General features: G+C 44.6%; 1 protein-coding gene across 1 annotated transcript in view; it reads left to right on the forward strand.

Annotated features, from left to right (window-relative positions):
- The window catches only part of Abcc2 (ATP binding cassette subfamily C member 2), a 59,748-nt gene that overhangs the window by 25,552 nt on the left and 12,897 nt on the right, over window positions 1-21,299 (forward strand). Inside the window, exons 14-26 of the mRNA XM_038327228.1 lie at window positions 1,698-1,782; window positions 2,457-2,523; window positions 3,937-4,063; window positions 6,117-6,293; window positions 7,941-8,108; window positions 9,805-9,985; window positions 12,479-12,605; window positions 12,861-12,987; window positions 14,174-14,393; window positions 14,534-14,688; window positions 16,464-16,619; window positions 18,495-18,694; window positions 21,123-21,249. Coding sequence (XP_038183156.1) covers window positions 1,698-1,782; window positions 2,457-2,523; window positions 3,937-4,063; window positions 6,117-6,293; window positions 7,941-8,108; window positions 9,805-9,985; window positions 12,479-12,605; window positions 12,861-12,987; window positions 14,174-14,393; window positions 14,534-14,688; window positions 16,464-16,619; window positions 18,495-18,694; window positions 21,123-21,249 — 1,917 coding nt within the window. The remainder of the gene's footprint in view (window positions 1-1,697; window positions 1,783-2,456; window positions 2,524-3,936; window positions 4,064-6,116; window positions 6,294-7,940; window positions 8,109-9,804; window positions 9,986-12,478; window positions 12,606-12,860; window positions 12,988-14,173; window positions 14,394-14,533; window positions 14,689-16,463; window positions 16,620-18,494; window positions 18,695-21,122; window positions 21,250-21,299) is intronic.

Here is a 21,299-nt window from a genome sequence, read left to right on the forward strand (position 1 = left end):
TCTTAGAGGGAATAAATAAAGGAGACCCACTTGGCCAGTGGCAATAGCACTCTTCTTTTAGATGTAGCCTATTGTGTGCACAAGACAAGTAAGGCCAGTCAAGGTGCTCACTCCCTTCTCCTTTTCATGAACCTTAACACGAAACCAAAAAAGGCCTGATGAAGTCATAACACAAGCTGCAGGACATTGTTTCTGAGGTGTTGATCCATGAAGCAGCTGGATCAACAGTTGAGGTTTCATGCTTCATCAGGGACTGGATATCTGTGGGAAACAATCTCATGACAGCTCTCCTAGAAGACAGGAAGGCAATGAAAAGCATCCAAGTGGTCACTCCTTGAAAACCTCCTGAGTCCTCATGTTCTAGCAATTTCAGAGTATTCTGCCAGTGCTTAGACCAGCTGAAGTTTACTCCTTAGCCAGTTCCTGTAGATCATCTCAATACCAGATGGATGGTTCATCAAGGCAGAGACTCAATCAAACAGGGGCAAGACTGGGCCCAGTTACCAGAAGTAGGTAGAAGTTAGGGTTCTGTCATAGAAGAAAGTGGTAAATAATTTCTGGAAACAAGAGCAAAGTTTGGAGAGAAATAACCATAGAGTTGAAATACCAAGTCTCTGAAAGCTGAAATACTGTCTTTATATACTTCAGTTTGGTGTGGGGCTGTTTGCAGGGCTGGGATATGATGGGATGGCTTGCAGGGCTGAGGTATGATGTGACAGTTTGCAGGGCTGAGGTATGATGGGATGGCTTGCAGGGCTGAGGTATGATGTGACAGCTTGCAGGGCTGGGATATGATGGGACGGCTTGCAGGGCTGAGGTATGATGTGACAGTTTGTAGGGCTGAGGTATGATGGGACGGCATACAGGGCTGAGGTATGATGGGATGGCTTGCAGGGCTGAGGTATGATGGGACGGCTTATAGGGCTGAAGTATGATAGCTTGCAGGGCTGAGGTATGATGGGACAGTTCGCAGGGCTGAGGTATGATGTGACAGCTTGCAGGGCTGAGGTATGATGTGACAGCTTGCAGGGCTGAGGTATGATGGGACAGTTTGCAGGGCTGAGGTATGATGGGATGGCTTGCAGGGCTGAGGTATGGCTGGATCTGTAGGTTCCAACTCTAGCCAAGCCATGGCTAATAGCAAAGTGAAAATCATTTCCCTGCTTGTGTTTGGTACTGAATTCCTTCCCCCCCCCTCAGCTTCATTTCTATAAGGCCAAGTCTTTTTTTAAAAAATGATTTTTTACTTATTCTTTGAGAATTTCATACAAGAGATTCTGAGTATATTCTTTCCTTTCCCCATCTTTCCAGATTCTCTCCCACCTCCTTACCCACCCAATTTCATGTTCTTCAAGTTTCTCTTAAAAACAAAAACAAACAAAAAGTCAAAACAAAGCAAAAAAAAAAAAAACCAACCAAACGAGCAAACAAAAAACAGTTTAGGGTGGTGGTGACCCGTGCCTTTAGTCCCAGCACTTAGGAGGCAGAAGCAGGCAAATCTCTTGAGTTTGAGGCTAGCCTGATCTACACAGTGAGTTCCAGGACAGCCAGGATTACACAGAGAAACTCTTTCTTAAAAAACCAAACCAAATTAAACCAATCAACCAAGCAAGCAAACAAACCAAAACTCTGGAGTCCGGTGTTTTGGCTGTGTTACTGAGTGCTCTGTTCTTAGGGCTGCTTGTGCTCTTTTCCAGGCCAGTGTTTCTATAGAACGGTTAGAGAAGTACTTGGGAGGGGAGGACTTGGACACCTCCGCCATTCACCATGTCAGCAACTTTGGTAAGCACATTTGGAAATTATTTTTGCAAATTATTCATCGCTCTGACGCCATACTATTTACAGGCAGTAGCTAACGAAAAGGAAGAGCTGGGGAACCCATCTTAAATCAATTAGACTTATATCACCAGCAATCCAAGCTACGTTCTCACCTAAAGCAAAGTGTTTAGCCAGATTTCTAAGCAGAACACAGTTAGCTGTTCTGAGATAAACAGGGAGTCCTGCAAGTGATGTAGGAAACAGAAATCAGGCTGGATAGGGGTTGGAAAGGTAGCTTAGGGGTGAAAGAGCAGATGGGTTATGAATTGGAAGGCATCCGTAGCCAGAGTGAACAGTAGATCTGGAGTCTGAAGTGGGGAGGGCTTAAATAAGAAAGTAGAACTCACACAGAGGACTAGGTGATAGAGGGCCAGGGGTATGTTGTGGGGGGGCAGGATGCCAGGGCATCTAGATGTCCAAGGAATCTGAGTTCCCATGTCTAGGTCCCAACAGGCCACTTTGTATCTTATCCTGGCAACTCTCATTGCCTCCTGCTGGTAGCAGCTCAGCAACCAACAGAGGTGTTTTTTCAGGGGCTGATAGACGAGTCAGAGGCACATGCATCTGAGGAAAGGCTGGCGGCCATACAAGGACCTGCGAGTAACTAAAGAGAGGGCTCTTTCTCTCTCTTTCAACAGATAAAGCTGTGCAGTTTTCAGAGGCCTCTTTTACTTGGGACCGGGACTTGGACCCAACAATCCGAGAGTGAGTTTGTCCCCTTGCTTTCTCGCTTTCTTAGGATCCTCCTGCCCTCCCTTGTTCTTGGAAGACTCTGTGCAGTGGAACACCAGAAAAGACTATGTTGTATTCGCTTGGATACTGGTTTAGGCTAGACCCTGGAGGGAGGAGCTGAGAGCCAGGTCCAGCCTTCTCCCATGTGTATAGTTCCCATCTGCTTTCATGCTGTGAGTCTATGACTCTTCAGTTGAGAATCCATGAAGATATTTGTCCCCCAGATAACAGGTGGAGAAAGTGCATGTCCTGAACTTCAGAGTCTAGCTTTTCTCCCCAGACTACACGACAGGAACTATTGCTATAGATTTCAGAGCTGCGTGTGTCAGTACACACCAGCAATCTTAGCACCCAGGAGGTTCAAGCAAGAGGATCATGAGTTTGAGTCCAGTCTGGGCTATCTGGCAAGACTTTGCCTAAAAAAGGGTGGGGGGCTACTGTAGCTACTGTTGTGAGTACACTGCTGTATGTAAGGTACCTGCTAAGACCTCACTGTTTTAGACTCCAGATCCTCTGATCACTCTGGCTATGAATGCCTTCTGATTCAGAACCTGTGTGTCCTCTCACCCCAAGCAAAGAACTCTATGACTCCCTACTCTTCCCTTCTATTCCTATAGCCTTGAAATGCACTCTGGGGTCAGCACCAGGATTAGTCAGAGCCAAGGCCATTGCCCTAAACCTCCCAGCCCAGAGCCTTCCTTTATAGAGAGGAAACTGCACATAGTTCCTGCTTCACTGTTGCCATCTAGAGAAGGTTTAGAAAGACTACGTGACAGGTTCCTGATGTTCCAAGTGCTTTAGGGACTCAAATAGACAAGGTGGCACAGAGAGTTCCTGGGATTCTAGCTCCAGGTAGACCCCTCCCCATCCAGAGAAGTCAGACCTTCAGGGTTAGGTTAGGGTTAGGTAAGGAATTTGCTTCCAGCAACTATCACCCAAAGAATAGAGAAATCTGGGAAACATTAAGCAACAAGTTTAGTTTAGAAGCAAAATCCAATTCTTAGTCCAGAAAAAGTGACCTTTCAAAATTGCCCAACCCAGCAGTGTCAGAGTTGAGACCTGAACCAGATCAGGTGCCTAGGCTCCAGAGAGGGTGTTGTTTAACCATTGGTCCTCAGAGAACCACCCCCAGGAGAACTTGTGCTGTTGCAAATGCACCCTTGACACTGACTGCTTTAATGAGTTTGAGAGCTAGAATTCATTCTTCGGTATCTCAGAACTTAAAAATAATAAAGAAGCACTTTGGGGTCTTATACATCCATGGCAAAATTTCTAGTCTTGAGGGGGAAATGACCTAAAAACAGATTTCTTGTAGAAGCCAAGAGAAGTGACTTGAACTACTGCTCCCACCCACCCATTTCCTCCATAAACACTCCTCTCTTTCAGTGTGAACCTGGACATAAAGCCAGGCCAGTTGGTGGCTGTCGTGGGCACTGTAGGCTCTGGGAAATCCTCTTTGGTATCAGCCATGCTGGGAGAAATGGAAAATGTACATGGGCACATCACTATCAAGGTGAGTGGAGAAGACCTCTGACCCCAAACGTGGGCCTTAGTGCTCTTTCCCCATTTGGGACAGTCCACTCGTGTATGAGATCCTGGAGACATCTGGTGTAATTGTGGACTGTAGATTCTCTGCTTCTCCCCAGTGCTATACAACCAGACTCTGGTTATAGAACCTAAGAATCTGACATTCAAACTGTCCATGTGATTTTCCTATATGCATACAAAGGTATTGAAACTGTTCACTAGAGATGTCTTCCTTAACAGTGTAGGCATTTCTGCTGTAAATATACATGTGTGTCTGAAAGCCCCCCATCTGCTAAATTGTACAATAAAAGTAAAAGGACCTAGGAGAAAGTTTTAAGACTTAACTTTGTAGGACTAGAGAGATGGCTCAGCAGTTAAGAGCACTTGCTGCTCTTGCAGGGAACTGGGTTTGATTCCCAGCACCCACAGGGTAGCTCATAACCATTTGTATCTCCAGTTCCAAGGGATTCCGTATACTTCTGGTTCTCTGGACACAAGACATTCATGTGGTGTACATACACACATATAGGCAAAACACTAATACATAAAATAAAAATAAAACCAATCTTTAAACAACAGCAAACTTAACTTTGTAACCAGAGTACCAACAATAAACAATAATGAAATCTGTAATGGCTATAAAACCAACACTGGCATTTGTACCTAACATCATGATAAGTCTTGAGCCCTCACCATCCTCTGTCCCCAGCGATGGGAATTAAACCTTATACAGACCAGGCAAATGCTCCACCTCTTCATATTCCAGCTGTCTCTTTGCTTCAATCCCTACCCCTGCCCCATGTGTGCGCATGTGTGTACTTGTGCCACAGTGGGCATGTTAAGAAGATAACCTCAGATGCCTCTCTTTGTTGTTGTTTACTACTATGGGTACCAGGTTAGCTGACCCACAAGGCCCCAGAAGGGATGCTACTGCCTCTGGCTCCCAATTGCCCTTAGGAACACTGACATCATAGACACATACTACTGTGTTCAGCTTTACACGGGATCTTGGGATTAACCATCTCCACCATCCCCTTTTCTTGCTTTTTGTTTTGAAATAGGTTGTAGCCTGTCTCAGTGTGTAGCCAAGGCAGGTCTTGCATTGTGGTCTGCTGCCTCAGCCTCCTGAGTAGCTTTTATGACAGGCATGTGGCACAACGCCCAGCTCACCTCCTTCTTTGAGAGCTAGAACTTGAAATACGTTTCCCCAAACACAATATTAATTATGGTTTATTGGTTTATTTGTTTGAAACCAGAGGAAAGTGGTTTCATGGCATTTTCATCAACTCTCTGAACTTCTCCTCTGAGTTATAGTTACAGAAAATCGTAAGCAGTTTTCAGTCATTAAACCAGCCTATTTGGATCACAAAGAACTTTTCAACCTCTTTGAAGGCTTTCTTCTTAATTATGAGAAAGTGTGATTATGATTGCTTTACATTAACCTGCTTGGAAACACTGAAGAAACATTTCCTCTTCCACAGTATGCCAAGATTACTTGCTTGTTTATCAGTCTCCAATGAGCCAATATACATTTTTTAAAATGTACTATAGCAGAGACAGCTACAGATTTAACTTTGTCTCCTAATTCCTTTTGGGAGACTTTTTATTGCTAACTCACAGCTCAGTTATTTCTCAAACACAGGCATTGCTCAGCCTCTGTCCCTGTGGTGTGTTAATTTGAGCCACTTGAGTTTTCTTCCTAGGGAGTCATCTAAGCCATTGAAAGGGCTAGCATTGTATTAGTTCCAACCAAGTCATTGGATTTGACTAAAGCCCTGTTCTGAGCAGCGTGCACATCCCTTCTGATTTTAAAGGTCAAGGGAAGAAAATGATGCTATAAAAAGGTGTGCGGGGAGGAGGGTGGTTTGGTGGTTGAATGTTGGGTCTTACTTCTTGATTCTCACATTCATAAACACCAGATGCTTGGGAAGCCTGGGGTACAGCTCCCCAAACCTAAGCACTGCTGGATCCTTGCCGCTCTTAGCTCCAGCCTCCGTTTCTATAACTGACTGTCACCTGGTTTGATCGTTCCCATATAGGGCACCACAGCCTATGTCCCTCAGCAGTCCTGGATTCAGAATGGGACCATCAAAGACAACATCCTCTTTGGATCAGAATTCAATGAAAAGAAGTACCAGCAAGTTCTTGAAGCTTGTGCTCTCCTCCCAGACTTGGAGATGCTGCCTGGAAGAGACATGGCTGAGATTGGAGAGAAGGTACCTGGCTGGGGCAAGGGACCTTGAAGGGAACAGAAGTAATTGAAGAAAAACCAATGAGGATAAAAGGGGAAAGTGTGCTAATAAATCATGATAGTCACAAGCACACAAACCATGTTTGTAAGACTGCATACTTTATACAAATTACTCTGTCTGAGTCACGATCCACTATGTAACCTTGACTGACCTGGAACTTGTTCTGTATGTCAGGCTGGCCTCAGACTCACAGAGAACCTGTCTCTGCTACCCAGGTCCTGGGATTAAAAGTCTGTACCACCAGAACTGGCCTCCAATGTTTTAAACACTGTTCCTGAAAAAAAATATAAGAATTTATAATCTGAATCAAAGCTAATAAGGCAAAGGAAACAAGAGACTGAGTTTATTATAATGACCCAGAGTTGACTTGTGCCATTAAATATCTTTAATAAAAACTGATTTTAGACCAGGCAGTGGTGGTGCGTGCCTTTAATCCCATTACTTGGGAGGCAGAGGCAGGTGGATCTCTGTGAATTCAAGGCCAGCCTGGTCTACTGAGTTTCAAGACAGCCAAGGCTAAGCTGAGAAACTCTGTCTCGAAAAACAAACAAACAAAAAGCTGATTTTAGCCAGGCGTGGTGGCACACCTTTAATCTCAGTGCTTGGGAGGCAGAAGTAAGCAAATCTTTGAGTTTGGGGCCACCCTGGCCTACAGAGTGAGTTCTAAACAGCCAGGGCTATACAGAAGAACCCTGTTTAGAAAACAACAACAAAAAAATTGTTTTAAAAAAAGAGAGAAAGGAGCTGAGCGGTAGCTCAGTGGCTAAGCGCGGCACTTGCGAGTCCCGAGGTCCGGAGTTCAATTCCCGAGTCCGATTCCTGTCACAGAGCAGCATGGGCCAGCTGTTCCGAGTGTGCCTGCCTACGCCCTCTTGTGGCGTGGGAAAAAAAGAGAAAGAATTGATTTGAATAATTATATTACATCCATTGGATATATATAGCATAATTTACTTAGAAACTTACTTAGAAAATTATGCTATATATATATATAAATCTTTTTTATTATTACATGTTTAAAATATTTTATTCCCCCCCCCCTTTTTTTGTTTTTCTAGAACGGGTGTGTCTGTAGCTTTGGAGCCTGTCCTAGAACTAGCTCTTTAGAGCAGGCTGGCCTCAAACTCACAGAGATCTGCCTGCCCCTGCCTCCTGAGTACTGGGATTAAAGGCGTGCACCACCACCAACTGACTCCTTCCCCCCCCTTTTAAAAAGTGAACATAACAATCCTCTGAGGGCCAGGATCTTGAGGCTCTAGAAGATGAATGAGAATACAATTCTAGGGTTGTCTTTTCCTTGAGGTCAGGAGCCACTGATTGAATGATTAAGTGGCAGAGACTCTGCCTTTGTGTTAGCTCCACTTTGTCACAGGGTAGAGAGTGTCAGAAGTAGTCAATAAGTAAGCTGTACAGTAGAGAACAGTAAGTTGGCCATGACTAGTTATTTGGGCTAAAGTGACTTGTTTGAATAGAAATGACTGTTCATATAAAGAAACAGGACATTTGAAAGCTGTTAAACCTTACTGAGGTGAATGTCTTTCTTTTCCCCTCCGTGTCAGACTGTGCAGAGGGGGACGAGGGCATGCTGCTCAATAGGAATTGTTTCTTCTTCAGGGCATAAATCTCAGTGGTGGTCAGAAGCAGCGAGTCAGCTTGGCCAGAGCTACCTATCAGAACAAAGACATCTATATTCTAGATGACCCCCTGTCGGCTGTGGATTCTCATGTGGGGAAACACATTTTCGATAAGGTCGTGGGCCCCAATGGCATATTGAAAGGCAAGGTAAGAAGTTATCCAATGGTGAAGGCAGGAAAGGAGGGCTTGGGGTGTTGTCACACACATCTCAGAACAGTATGTCCTGAAGAAGATTTTCTTATTATCTTCTTCCTATCAGACTGGTCTCATTAAAGTCTGTCCCTTGAAGGCTCCCATTGTGAAGTCATGGCCTATCCTGAAATTGACTAATGAGAGGCTTAGTTTACTCTGTTGCTCTAATATTGAGTCTCTTAGGATAATGGGGGGGATTTAAACATGTAAGATATATATATATCTTTGTCCCTCTGTTGATAAGAGCATTTTCTTTAGCAAAGGCAGGGAGATGCCAACTGTATTTGGCTGTTTCCTTCAAGACTTCTAGAATGCTGCTGGCAAGATGACAGAGTTGATGAGGCAACCTGCTCTCCTCCAAGACCCTTTGACTCTTTCTTAGCTCAGTGGGTCTGCAGAAATTCACTCTTCTTCCTCTTCTTAGTCACACCTTCTGCCCTTAAGACCTTTTTGGTTTTGTTCACTCATGAACTGGCATCTATTCTATGGCAAGTTTGTTGAAAAAAAATAAACTTTCAAGGTTGTCAGCACAACCTACAGTGGAACCCTCAGAGGAATACCCACGTCTTCCCAAGGGACTTGGGAAAGGAACCAGGGGTTTGCTCTGAGTGGAGACAGAAGGGATGAATATCCCCTGGATACTTCAGGAAGACTCTAGATGCTGTTGGACTATAGGGTGGAGGGCAAATGCAGGGACTTAGGTTATCTCTCCGAAGCCCATTACAACCCCATATGCTAATTCAGCTTCACTGTTGGCCAACCAGTCTTTCTGTGAGTGGAGTTCCTGTGTCAGTAGCTGTCTTAGGATTCCTATCGCTGTGAAGAGACATCATGACCACAGCAACTCTTGTAAAGGAAAACATTCAATTGGGGTGGCTCACTTACAGTTCAGAGGCCCAGTCCCTTATAATCGTGGTGGGACATGACAGTGTACAGGCAGACATGGTGCCAGAGAAGTAGCTGAGAGTCCTACATCTTGCAAGCAGCAGGAGGTGGTCCCTGTATCACACTGAGAAGTTTGAGCATATATGAGACCTCAAAGTCCACCTCCACAGTGATACACTTCCTTCAATAAGGTCACACCTACTCCAGCAAAGCCACACCTCCTAATAGTGCCACTCTAGGGCCATTTTCTTTCAAACCATAGTAATCAGTATAGGAATACAAGGTGGGTCAAGTCTCTAATGCCAGGAAGGCCTGGATAAAAATATTGTTTCTTATTCTAGCTTACTGAAAGATCTGGGCAGTTCTTTTTTATACAGTTGATTAGCTGGTAAGTGACAACCGCAGTGAGACAGGATGGTTAACCAGTTATCTGTCTGTAAGAATGGGTATCGGTCCTAGGGATTCTCTTAGCTCAGACTTGTTATTCAGGAACATGGAGGAGAGCGTGTGTCAGGCAAACCCCGTTGACACTACCGGAAAATAACTGTGAGTAGATCCATGAGTCTAGTCTCGTTTCACACGCAGGGTAAGGTTTTAAGATGAAATCCTGGGAACAGAACATAAGGTAAAAAAGTCACGCAGTTGGGTCTGGACTCTGATGCAAAGCCCCGGTGTGAATGGAGAAGTCTGTTTTTCCCTTTGTAGAGCAATCCAGGGAGGATGGTGGGCATGGAGTAATCAGAGCAGTTCCGTGTGACTTTTACAGACTCGCATCTTGGTGACTCACAGCATTCACTTCCTTCCCCAAGTGGATGAGATTATAGTTCTGGGGAACGGCACTGTCTTAGAGAAAGGATCCTACCGGGATCTGCTGAGCAAGAAAGGAGTGTTCGCTAAGAATCTAAAGACATTCCTGAAGCATTCCGGGCCAGAAGGAGAGGCCACAGGTATGTGAGCAGGGTTGGAAGAGGATGGAACTTGGTGTACTAGTGGGAGGGAAAACCAGTATCTATATCCTAAACTATTTAGTATCCAGTGAACTACATTTGGGGCCTAATTGCCCAGAGTTTCAAACTTCATTCTTCTGTGTTCTGTGTCTCTGTAAAGAAACACAGAAATTGAAACTCTGCCTGGGCCAAGTGAGTGGTACTTCCTACTCCCCTACCTCTGATATGCAACCAACAGACACTTCAGAGTGTACAATGGATGTTGGGGTGAGTAATTCCTATGGAAAGAAAGGCAATGGTGTCAGAGATCCACTTGTAGGAATGCCAGGCTTCTGTTTATTCAAGTTCCAGTTTGTTTGAATCAGTTCTGAAGTCTAAAATTGGCTGTCTCTGACTGAGAATACTATTCCTTCCCTAGGTCAGTCTGAGTAATGAAAAATATTCTAGTATTATTTCTATTCATCGGAATTATACAGATTAAGCAGAAATTCTCTCTTCCTGACCATCCACAGCTATATGTATGCCCAGTAGATGGAATATATAAACACACAGGCAATGGGAAAAATACCCATGGCTGTTTATCATGGCACATGAGAAAAGTTATAGACAGAAGCAACCAGTCTTCCGAGTCTGTGGCCCTGTAAGTCTTGCTCAATGAGGTTTTCCCCATCAGAGCGTCACTCATCTGGTGGGTTGACACCTGAATCAGTAATTATCTGTTGTATTTTCTCAGTGGCCTCTGGTAAAGCCATTGCTACCAGAAGCTCTCAACACCTGGCCTCTTTTTAATTCTTGTATTAGATAGATAGATAGATAGATAGATAGATAGATAGATAGATAGATAGAGGAATATATATGTATATATAATAGATATAGGAATATATGTATATGCATATATATTCCTAAATACATAAATAGAGTCTATTTATAAATAGAGTCTATTTGATCTATATACTAAATACATAGTGTCTGTTTGGCCTATATTCTATACCTGTATATGCTTAGTATTAGACAATCAATTGGGGAGCTCTTCCCTGTTGAAGACCATTTCTCCCGCTCTCAGCATTCTCCAATTGCATGTAGTTATTTGTCTAGAGTTGAGGCCCCATGGGCTTTCCCTCTCCCATGTCAGCAGGTCCGTTGGTGCTGTCATTGTTCAGGTCTTGTGTAGGCAGCCATGTTCACGAGACCTCATGGGTGTGCCTGTTCCTCTGGATCTTCCAATCCTTCCACTCCCTTTTCTGCAATGCCCCTTGAGCCTGAGTTTCAGGAGTTGTGCTATAGATGTATCAGTTGGGAATGGGCACCACACAATCTTTTGTTCTCGACATTTTGATCGGTTGTGATTTTCATTAATGATCTCCATCTGTTACAAAGAAAAGTATCTTTGATAGGGGGTAAGAACTACACTTATCTGTGAGTATAAAGATTCAGAATGCAGTTAGGGATTATGCTGGTTTAGTAAAATTGTGTTTGTAGGTTCTCTGTAGAGATCCATGACCTCACTTGACCCAGGTGGACAGGTTTCTAGTACCAGGCACAATTTCCCTCTTGTTGAATGGGCCTTAATGCCAACAAGAGAGCTGTTGGTTACTGTAGCCAAAGGTGTATAAGCCAGTGCTGCACCCTTAGGGCTCTCATGCTGTGCTGGTCACTGTTGTATTTCATATTCATCGTAGCTGGACAGGACTACTGGCTGCTTCCCTTCCTTGGAAGCCGCATGGGGCCTCCTGGTACATGAAAGCCAGTCTTCAGGTAATTATCCTGGGATAGGCTGTTATGGGTAGTGTGAAACCCACTTACTCTATCGTAATTCCTATGATTGGTTTACAAGCTATATCAGCTGAGGAGAGAGAGGTGGAAATGAGACATATTAAAGTACTGCAAGGTTTCCAACTACCAAGATTTAGTCATTTGAAAAAAAAGATGTTTGATTTTGGTTGATTTCAGAGTCTTGGAAAGAGTTGTGTTTTTGGCAAACCCTCCCTACCTTCCCACCCCCCAGCATTCTCATTGCCAAAGAGGAGGAGTTTCTGAGATCTTTGCATCAGCGTTCCCACGGTGCCCATGCTGTATATCAGATCTTATTTCCTTTCATATTCAAATGTTTTTGTAAGTCCTTCAGTTAATAAAAGTACGTTGAATTACTTTAACTTTAAGATGAGTGTTTCTAATTCTTAATACTCTCTTTGGTTGATTCTGTGGATGGTGTCTGCAGCTTACTTATTTCTGTATCTCTACCGCTGTTTCTTCTCTGAAGGAACTCACATAGTTCCGGAGGTTTCCTTCTCCTTTTGACCGTTCTCTTCCGGTGGGTTATTGACCCATCCTTTCTTTATCCTAGCATCCTCAGTGAGAACTTATGAGGTTGAATATTCTAACATATATACATCTGAGCTCCCTTGATCAACATGATGCAGGAGGACTTTTCTCTCCTTAGTCATAGTGTTGTGAGTCCTGTGTTATTTCCTAACTTCAAACATGTCTCCTTAGTCAATGATGATAGTGAGGAAGACGATGATGACTGTGGGCTGATACCAACTGTGGAGGAAATCCCCGAGGATGCAGCTTCCTTGACCATGAAAAGAGAAAATAGCCTTCGCCGAACACTGAGTTGCAGGTAGCCCATGTATTCAGTTGGCAACTCTTACTGCTTCTTTAGTCCTATTTGGTCTTTCTTCTTTCCACGTGGACATTCTCTCCACACAGAATGTATCTCAGGAACACTCTTGGCTCTTTGTTTCCTTGGGTGGGCAAAGGGCTAGAACCACGGCAGTTCACTTAGCCCGGGGCTCTGAAAGCACTTTGATGCAGAGTGGCATCTGCTTGTGGGAAGTGTCCCCATGCTCAGGGTATTTTCCTTTCTCTACCTCAGCTCCAGGTCCAGTGTCAGGCACAGGAAGTCCCTCAAAAACTCCATGAAGATTAAGAATGTGAAGGAGAAGGAAGAACTAGTGAGAGGCCAAAAACTAATCAAGAAGGAATTTATGGAAACCGGGAAGGTAAACACCACATGCAGAAAGTACTGCTCGAGGGGGAATCAGGCTTGGAATCTGAAAAAGTTTGGAAGTTAGTTGAAACTTAAACACGTATCTACTAGAGCAACATGTTTGCAAATCTTCAGATTCAGTGTTTAAATGCAAACAGAAACAGAGACTTTCCAGAAAATCATGTCTCAGAGCTGGAGAGATGACTCAGCAGTTAAGGGTGCTCTTCCAAAGGTCCTGAGTTCAGTTCCCAGCACCCACATGGCAGCTCACAGTCAGATGCCCTGATGCTCTCTCCTCATGCACCTGCATACATCCAGATAAAGCACCTGTATACATAAAGAGTAAATCTTTTAAAAAGAAAAAGAAGAATGAAGGAGGAATGTTTGATTCTACTCTTACGTGTGGAGAACAACAAAGCTGATCTGATGTAGAGTTGTCGGTGCTAGGGAGCACTAACACATCAGACGCAGAGCACATGGCTCAAATTAACGAAACTTAAAGCCACAGATTCCAAGGTCTTAGTAAATTCTGACCTCTCCACCCTATTTTATGCATTTTTTTTATCACATTTAAATGCTTATTCATAACCTGGTGGCTATTCACCTCACGTCATACTTAGCATTGATATGTTATCCTGGTCCAGTGTGGGAATGGTGATCACAGACTATTAAATGCTGCTTCCCACTTTTCCAGGGGACATCACTCCTCGAGTTAGTGAGCCAACACCATAACTAACAGCAGCTTGTGGGGAAAAGGTTGCTTTTTTTTTAATCTTATACTTCCACTTCCAATGTAAGATCTTACACATCACTGAGGTAAGTCAAGGCAGGAACTCAAGCAGGGCAGGAATCTGGAGGTAGGCGCTCAATGAGAAGCCGTGGAGGAAGGTTGCTGCCTGGCTTGTGCTTCATGGCTTGCTTGGCCTCCTTTCTTATGGCACTCAGCCCTACAGCCCAGTGGTGGCACCGCCCACAGTGACCTGAGCCACCCACATCAGTTGTCAACCAAAAAAACACCACAAGCTTCTCTGCAGGCCAGCCTGGTGGAGGCATTTTCCCAACTGAGGATCCTTTGTCCAGAATGATTCTAGCTTATGTCAAGTTGTCAAGTTGTGTAGCCAGCACAGTCCCCCTTGTGGTTAGTTTTCTATAACATCTTACCCAAAGCCCTGAGGGGATTGTTGATGGTGTCTTTGCAGGTAAAGCTCTCCATCTACCTGAAATACCTACAATCAGTAGGATGGTGTTCGATAACCTTTGTCGTCTTGGGCTTTGCCTTGTATTCTGTTTCTTCTATTGGATCTAACCTCTGGCTGAGTGCTTGGACCAGCGACTCTCAACACTTCAATGGCTCTAACTATCCAACTTCTCAGAGGGACATGAGAATCGGAGTCTTTGCAGCTCTGGGGATGGCACAAGGTATGTCTGATGACTAGGGGAGACATCTTCATGGACCTTGGAAATCTCCTACAGCTCAGGAAATCCTTCACTGTTGTATCCAAGGCACAGATCAACGGGAGTCTGTGGCATGGGGCTGACCACATCGGTTCTATTTCCAGGCATCTTTGTGCTTGCTGCAACTCTCTGGAGTGTGTTTGCTTGCAACAAGTCTTCAAAAATTTTGCACAAGCAGCTGCTCACCAACATCCTTCGAGCACCCATGAGCTTCTTTGACACAACTCCCACAGGCCGGATTGTGAACAGATTTGCTGGTGTAAGTATCTCAACACACTGGGGTGCTTAGATGCTGAGGGTCTTTCTAATTTTGATAAAAGAGAGTCCTCACTCAACTGTGCAGTTTGAGTTCTTGGTCTACTTAGCATGCAAATATTTCTGGGCTATTTCCTGTGAGGCCTCAAGAATCCTAGGGGTGAACATCTCTGGCCTTTCAGTAGTTCACCCTCAAGTGAAGGAGAAAATCAAAGAAAAGAAGGATTGTGATATGATTAAAAACCACCAGTAGCATGTGCGGAGGTGTACTGGGGGGACAAAGGCATGGCAGAGAAAGAATACTAGTTCAGCCTGGATGGCGAGGATGGGAAATGTTAGAAAAGGCGAGACTTGAGTTACATCACTACAGCAAGAGAAATAGTGAGGGCTGTCATGGGGACGGGAATGGGCAGTAAAAGCAGGGTGAGGAGGGTCATTCTGCAGAAAAGTGTAAGTGAAAACACACTCACTGTTCATAAAGTTAATAAAAAAAAAACTGTAGGTAAAATCTTTCCTTAGCCTGTATCCATTCCTAAAACTTCTACGTTTGATGCTTTGAGAACCTCTGAGGTGGGTCTGAGTTTTGGGCCGAGATATCTGTATTTGCGTTCTCAGACACTGTTTCCATCTGCATAGGTTCTGGGACCACACGCATCAGTCACTCCTTTCCCGCCATCAGTTGAGTCCTTTCAACGAGCCTAGTACCATGAGGTGTGAAGATGGCTCCCCTCGTGGGTAGACCTAATCCACTGATTAGTTTAAACGCATCTGAAAGGAAAGTTTTAAGAATAGAGGCAGAGAAATTTGATGTGAGGTCTTCTAGAAACAGTGACTAAGTCCTTAAGAGAAGAGAGAAAGGAAGAAAAAAGAGGTAGAGAGTCTGTCCTAAGTAGGGATCAAAATTCATCTCCGTAGGACTGACAGCTAGCGAGGGTTTCACCAGCCCTGGGTGTGCTGATGTAAAACTTGGGAGCTAAATTGGATTCAGAAGTCATGCCCAATTCAGAGCTCTCCTGGGAGGCTAGCGTCCCTGGCAAATATGGGGAATTCCAGGAATAATTTGGACTTGCCTTAGTACTCACATATAACTAATATATAGAATTAATATAATCCCCCAGGAAAGCTGGGCAAGGACAACCCAAGATATAAGCAAGGCTTTCTGAGTGTGTTCCAAATCATCCATCCATCTGTTAGCTTTCCCAGCTTATTTCACATGACGTAAGACAGTGTGGTGGTTAAACCCCTCTTTTACCTTGGGTTCCTTGGTTGGGACACTGACAAGCCAGGAGATGCATTCAGTCCCCTTTGCCTCTCCCTTTGAAACCCTATGTTTGGCAGAGGAAACAACTTCCCAGTACATGAGGGGTCCTTAAGCAAAGGTGGAGACAAAGCTTGTGGGACAGAGTTTAAATAAATGTCTTCAAGACCTGTTATGTGCTGGACGCTCTCCTGGGCACTGGGATCACAAGCTGTAATGAGTTGGTTTGGCTATGGGGTTTCTCTGAGAGGCTCTAGTAGTTTACAGAGTGTGGTTTAATGAAAATGATGAAGAGTAGAAATCCAGCACATCAACTGAAAAAGCTGAAGATTATTGACATATATATTTGGAAGAATTCAAAAAAATAAGGAATTCACAGAAGTGTGAATAATTATTGGAGAGATCAGTATAATCTATTACTCATGGGTGACTTGAAGAGATTTAATAACAAAAAGCGGGAGCCAGAAAGATGAGCAATGTCTTAGAAATCCTTGGCTCACCTTCTCTCCTTGCATCTCCAGGATATTTCTACGGTGGATGACATGCTCCCCCAGACTCTGCGGAGCTGGGTTATGTGCTTATTTGGCATAATTAGCACTCTTGTTATGATCTGCATGGCCACTCCGATCTTCGCCGTCGTCATCATTCCTCTTGGCATTATTTATGTGTCTGTTCAGGTAAGCTTGGGTGCAGCTAGGTCTCCCTTCCTCTCTGTTTTTGAAGTTGTTGAGGCTCTTTTGTGTTTGCTGTTGGTCACTCTTCCCCAGCATCCTGGAAAGCCCAGGGGGCTACCTAAAGCTCCATTGTTGGTGTCAGTGAGTGTGGACCACAGCATATGACACCCTACACTGCACTCCAGAGAGCTTAAGTAGGAGACACGTGTTTGGATTCAAGACTTTTGAGGGGTAGGAATATAGCTTGGTGGCAGGACACTTGGCTAACACAGAGAGGGGATGGGATGGGGTGGAAGGGGAAAGAAAGGAGGGAGGGAGGGAGGGAGGGAGGGAGGGAGGGAGGGAGAGAGAGAGAGAGAGAGAGAGAGAGAGAGAGAGAGAGAGAGAGAGAGAGAAAGAGATGACATGTTCACAGTTCCATTAGGGCCCCTGTCTTAGGGTTCTGTTGCTGGGCTAAACACCATTACCAAAACAGCTTGGGGAGGAGAGAGTTTGTTTCAGCTCCTGCCTCTCAGGTCACATCCATCACACTGGAGGAAGTCAGGCCAGGAAGTCAAACAGGGCAGAAACCTGGAGTGGGGGAACTGAAGCAGTCCTTAGAGGAATGCTGTTGACGGGCTTGTTCTTTGTAGCTTGCTCTGCCTGCTTCCCTACACCACCTAGGACCACCTGCCTAGGTACCAGCCACAGTAGGTGGGGCCCTTCTACATCAATCATAAATCAAGAAAATGCCCTACTGACTTGCCTACAGGCTAATCTTCTAGAGGCACTATCTTAATTAAGATTCCTTCTTCCCAGACATGTCCAGGTTTGTATCAAGCTGAAAAAAACAGCCAGCACCCCCAACACACACACACACACACACACACACACACACACACAAGAGTTAGGTCATTTCCAGGGGACTGTGTGAGGCTGCTGCTTCCTTTGTCTTTGAAAGGGCGTAACTACTTGGGGATGTCCTTATGCAGGGGCTGGATCTCATTTCACTTCAGGGTGTTTCTAGTTTCATTGGCATGTCTGTGGGTGTTGCAAGTTCCAGTGCAACAATCTTCCCAGAAGACTGAACTAAGTAGAATAATTTCCTGCCCCAAATAAAAATTGATGAGAAAAAGGAGGCTATAAAGAGAATGCTTTGCTGCAAGTTGTCTTTCTTATTTAAAATAAATTTATTTGGTGTGTGTGTGTGTGTGTGTGTGTATGTGTGTGTGTGTGCTGTGTGTCAGTGTGCACAGGTGTGTGTGTCTGATAGCAGCTTTGCAGAGTCAGTTTTCTTCTTGTTATGTGAGTTCAGGGAATCCAACTATGGTTGTCAAGTTTGCAGAAGAAGAGCTTTTACCTCCATTTTAATCCAAACTTCAGCATTCCCTACTATTTTTAAGAGATTTGTTTATTTTATTTTATGTGGGTGCATGCTTTGCCTGTGTTGTATGCACGCGTACCAGCTGTGTGTCTGGTGCCCACAGAACTGGAGTTACAGACATTGTGAACCACTATGTGGGTTCTGGGAACGGAACCCAGGACCTCTGCAAAAACAGCAAGTTTTCTTAACTACGGAATCATCTTCCCCTACTTTATATACTCCTTGTGTCCCAGCATCTTTTACAAAATCATCTTGGTAACTGTTTCTCTAGCCAGTCCAGAAATTTCTGTCTGAATAGCCTGTGAAGGGCTAAGGAAAGAGACGGGCCTGGCTGCACATCTCTAAGGCTGAGCCACCTCAGTTCAGCTCCCTCTGCTCCCCACCACGCTAGTCTTCCTGTCTGGATGTGAGCCACAGTCATTGAGTGACAAATGTCGGGCCAAGGTCAGAAAGAAAGAAGTACAACGCTTGCTTTATGGCTGTGTGACTAGCTGACTCTTGGTGTTTATGTTCAGGTGTTTTATGTGGCTACTTCCCGCCAGCTGAGACGACTGGACTCTGTCACCAGGTCGCCAATCTATTCTCACTTCAGCGAGACTGTCTCGGGTCTGTCCGTCATCCGTGCTTTCCAGCACCAGCAGCGTTTCCTAACGTGCAGCGAGAAACTGGTTGACACCAACCAGAAATGTGTCTTCTCCTGGATCACCTCCAACAGGTGAGGCCTCCCTTAAGGGTTTTCTCCAAGACCTGTTTCAGGGTTTTGCATGTTTGACTTTTGGCACTGGAGGGTAGCCATAGCCAGTGGTATGAAGTTCATTCTGACCACATGCACACACGCCTTTCCTGTTGTTTAAGTAGAAAGGAGAAAGCACACACTTTGGAGTTGGAGACAGGTTCTCCAGCCCAGGTCTCCACTGACCAAGTTAGGTGAATTGCCTTGGCTTCTCTTAAGAAAGTATTAATGTTTTTGCTTTTCAGTGGTTAGACTACAACATGTCTTACAGTTACGGTGAAAGTCATGTGACATTTGTGAGTCTTTGGAAACTCAAGTAGTGTGCACATGCCAGGTGAATTGAACAATATCTGTTTGGTTTCCTGAGACTCGAGATGAGATTCTTCATAGGCATGGCATTCTTTTTAGGGCAACAGAAGAAACAGAGGCGTGAGGAGAGTTAGGGATTTGTAGGTGAAAACATTGGTGACAAGAAATGAAAAGGGAGGGTGGGAGGGGAGGGAGAGGAAGGGAAGGGAAGAGTGGGGGAAATGTATAGCTCAATTAAAAACAATGAAGAAAGAAAATAAGTAAGTAAAAACAGAGAAAAGGGGGAAAAAGAAAAGAAAAAGAAAGAAAGGAAAAGGTCACCTGAGCAGACTAGGAATCAATAGACCATGACAAGCACTTAGGTATGCTGTTGAAAGAGGTTTGGGGAGGTGAAATTCCTAGGTGGCTTTCAGGATACTTGTGATGTTAAGGGCAGGCTAGTGAGGACCAGTTAGCTGGCTCACTGCAAGATCAGAGGTTTGATTTCTTAGAGACTGCCCAAGAAGGAAAGACTTCCGAGTAAACCCAGTGATCCTTATCGTAGTACCTGCTAGAATTATTGATACAAATTTAGCTAAGTATATTTGATTTGAGAAGGCTAACTTTTATGAATGATGTTAAACTATGCATCCCTCAGTTCTCTAGGAAGTCCAGTTTATCTCCCCGTGATCAGTCATACCTAACTTGTTTCCACTCCCAGTTTTTCCCCCACTTGAAACAGATACTCAGACTCTAGCTCTCTGTGGATACACTAGGCCATTGCTTCCTTATGCTAATCAAAGGCAACCACCATTTATTTAAAATGCAGCTGCTTGCCAGGCTGCTGGCTCCGGGCTTTAATCCCGGCAGAGGCAGGCAGATCTCTGTGAGTTAGAGGCCAACCTGGTCTACACGGCAAGCTCCTCAGAGCCAAAGGCTGCATAGTGAGACCCTGTCTCAAAGAAAAGAAAAAGAAACGTAGATGCTTAGCTCATATGTGGTCCTTGAATCAGAATCTCCTCCAAAATGTCTAAGGATATTTTAGATGAATTTGTATGTTTTATTTTCAGCACTTAACTTACTTAATTTTGATAGCTTGGTACTTTGGGGAATATTGCATTGTAGGATTCCTTTAGTTTGGAAAACTCTTTTAAACCCTTTAAAATGCTACTTATTTCCCTCAAAATCAACTTATTGGGTTATTAAGAATTTAAGTATTTCTAAATCAAATTGAGGTAGCTCCTAAGAGCACAGTATACCAGTCAAGCCCTCTAAGAATGATTTTTTTTTATTTTAAATTTTTTTATTCATTTTACATACCAAACACAGTTTCCCCTCTTTCTCCCCTTCCTGCCTCCCCACATTCACCCCTCAGAGAGGATAAGGCCTCCTATGGGGAGCCAACAAAGCCTGGCACCTCAAGTTAAGGCAGGTCCAAGCCCCACCCCCTGCATCAAGGCTGAGCAAGGTATCCCACCATAGCGAATGGGCTCAAAAAATCCAGTTCATGTGCCAGAGATAAATCCTGGTCCCACTGCCAGCCACAAACAGACCCAGCCACATAAATTTCATCCACATTCGGTCCCATGCTCCTCAGCTGTCATAGAGTCCGTGAGCTCCCTCTAGCTGGGGTCAGCTATCTCTGTGGGTTTCCCCATCATGATCTTGGACCACCCCTCCATCTCCCACCCCCAACCCTCATGCTCGTATAATCCCTCCTCCGGCTCCTCCACTGCACTCCAGGATCTCGACCCCAGTGCTTGGCTGTGGATCTCTCGGCATCTGCTTCCATCAGTTACTGAATGAAGGTTCTGTAGTGACAATTAGGATAACCACCAACCTGATCACGGGGAAGGCCAGTTCAGGCACCCTCTCCACTATTGCTAGGAGTCTTAGCTGGGGTCATCCTTGTGGATTGCTACAAAATTCCCTATGTCCAGGTTTCTCCCTAGCCCCATAATGACCCCTTCTATCAAGATATCTCTCTCATTGCCCTTCCTCTCCGTCCCTCCCCTAATTCGACCATCCCTGTCCCCAGTGTCTTATGGGCTCCCAAGTTCCTGGTTCAGATGACTGAGTAGAGACTAATGACTCCGCTCTTTCTGCTTCTGTTGCTCCACAGGTGGCTTGCAATTCGTCTGGAGCTGGTGGGAAACTTGGTTGTCTTCTTTGCAGCCTTGTTTCTGGTTATTTATAAAGAGACCTTAACCGGGGATGCTGTGGGCTTTGTTCTGTCCAATGCCCTCAATGTAAGTCTGAAGTCTTGTGTAGCCCTGGCTATGTTAGAATTCACTCTGTA

The sequence above is a fragment of the Arvicola amphibius genome, chromosome 1 (genome assembly GCF_903992535.2).
Source record: "Arvicola amphibius chromosome 1, mArvAmp1.2, whole genome shotgun sequence".
Classification (NCBI taxonomy): Eukaryota; Metazoa; Chordata; class Mammalia; order Rodentia; family Cricetidae; genus Arvicola; species Arvicola amphibius.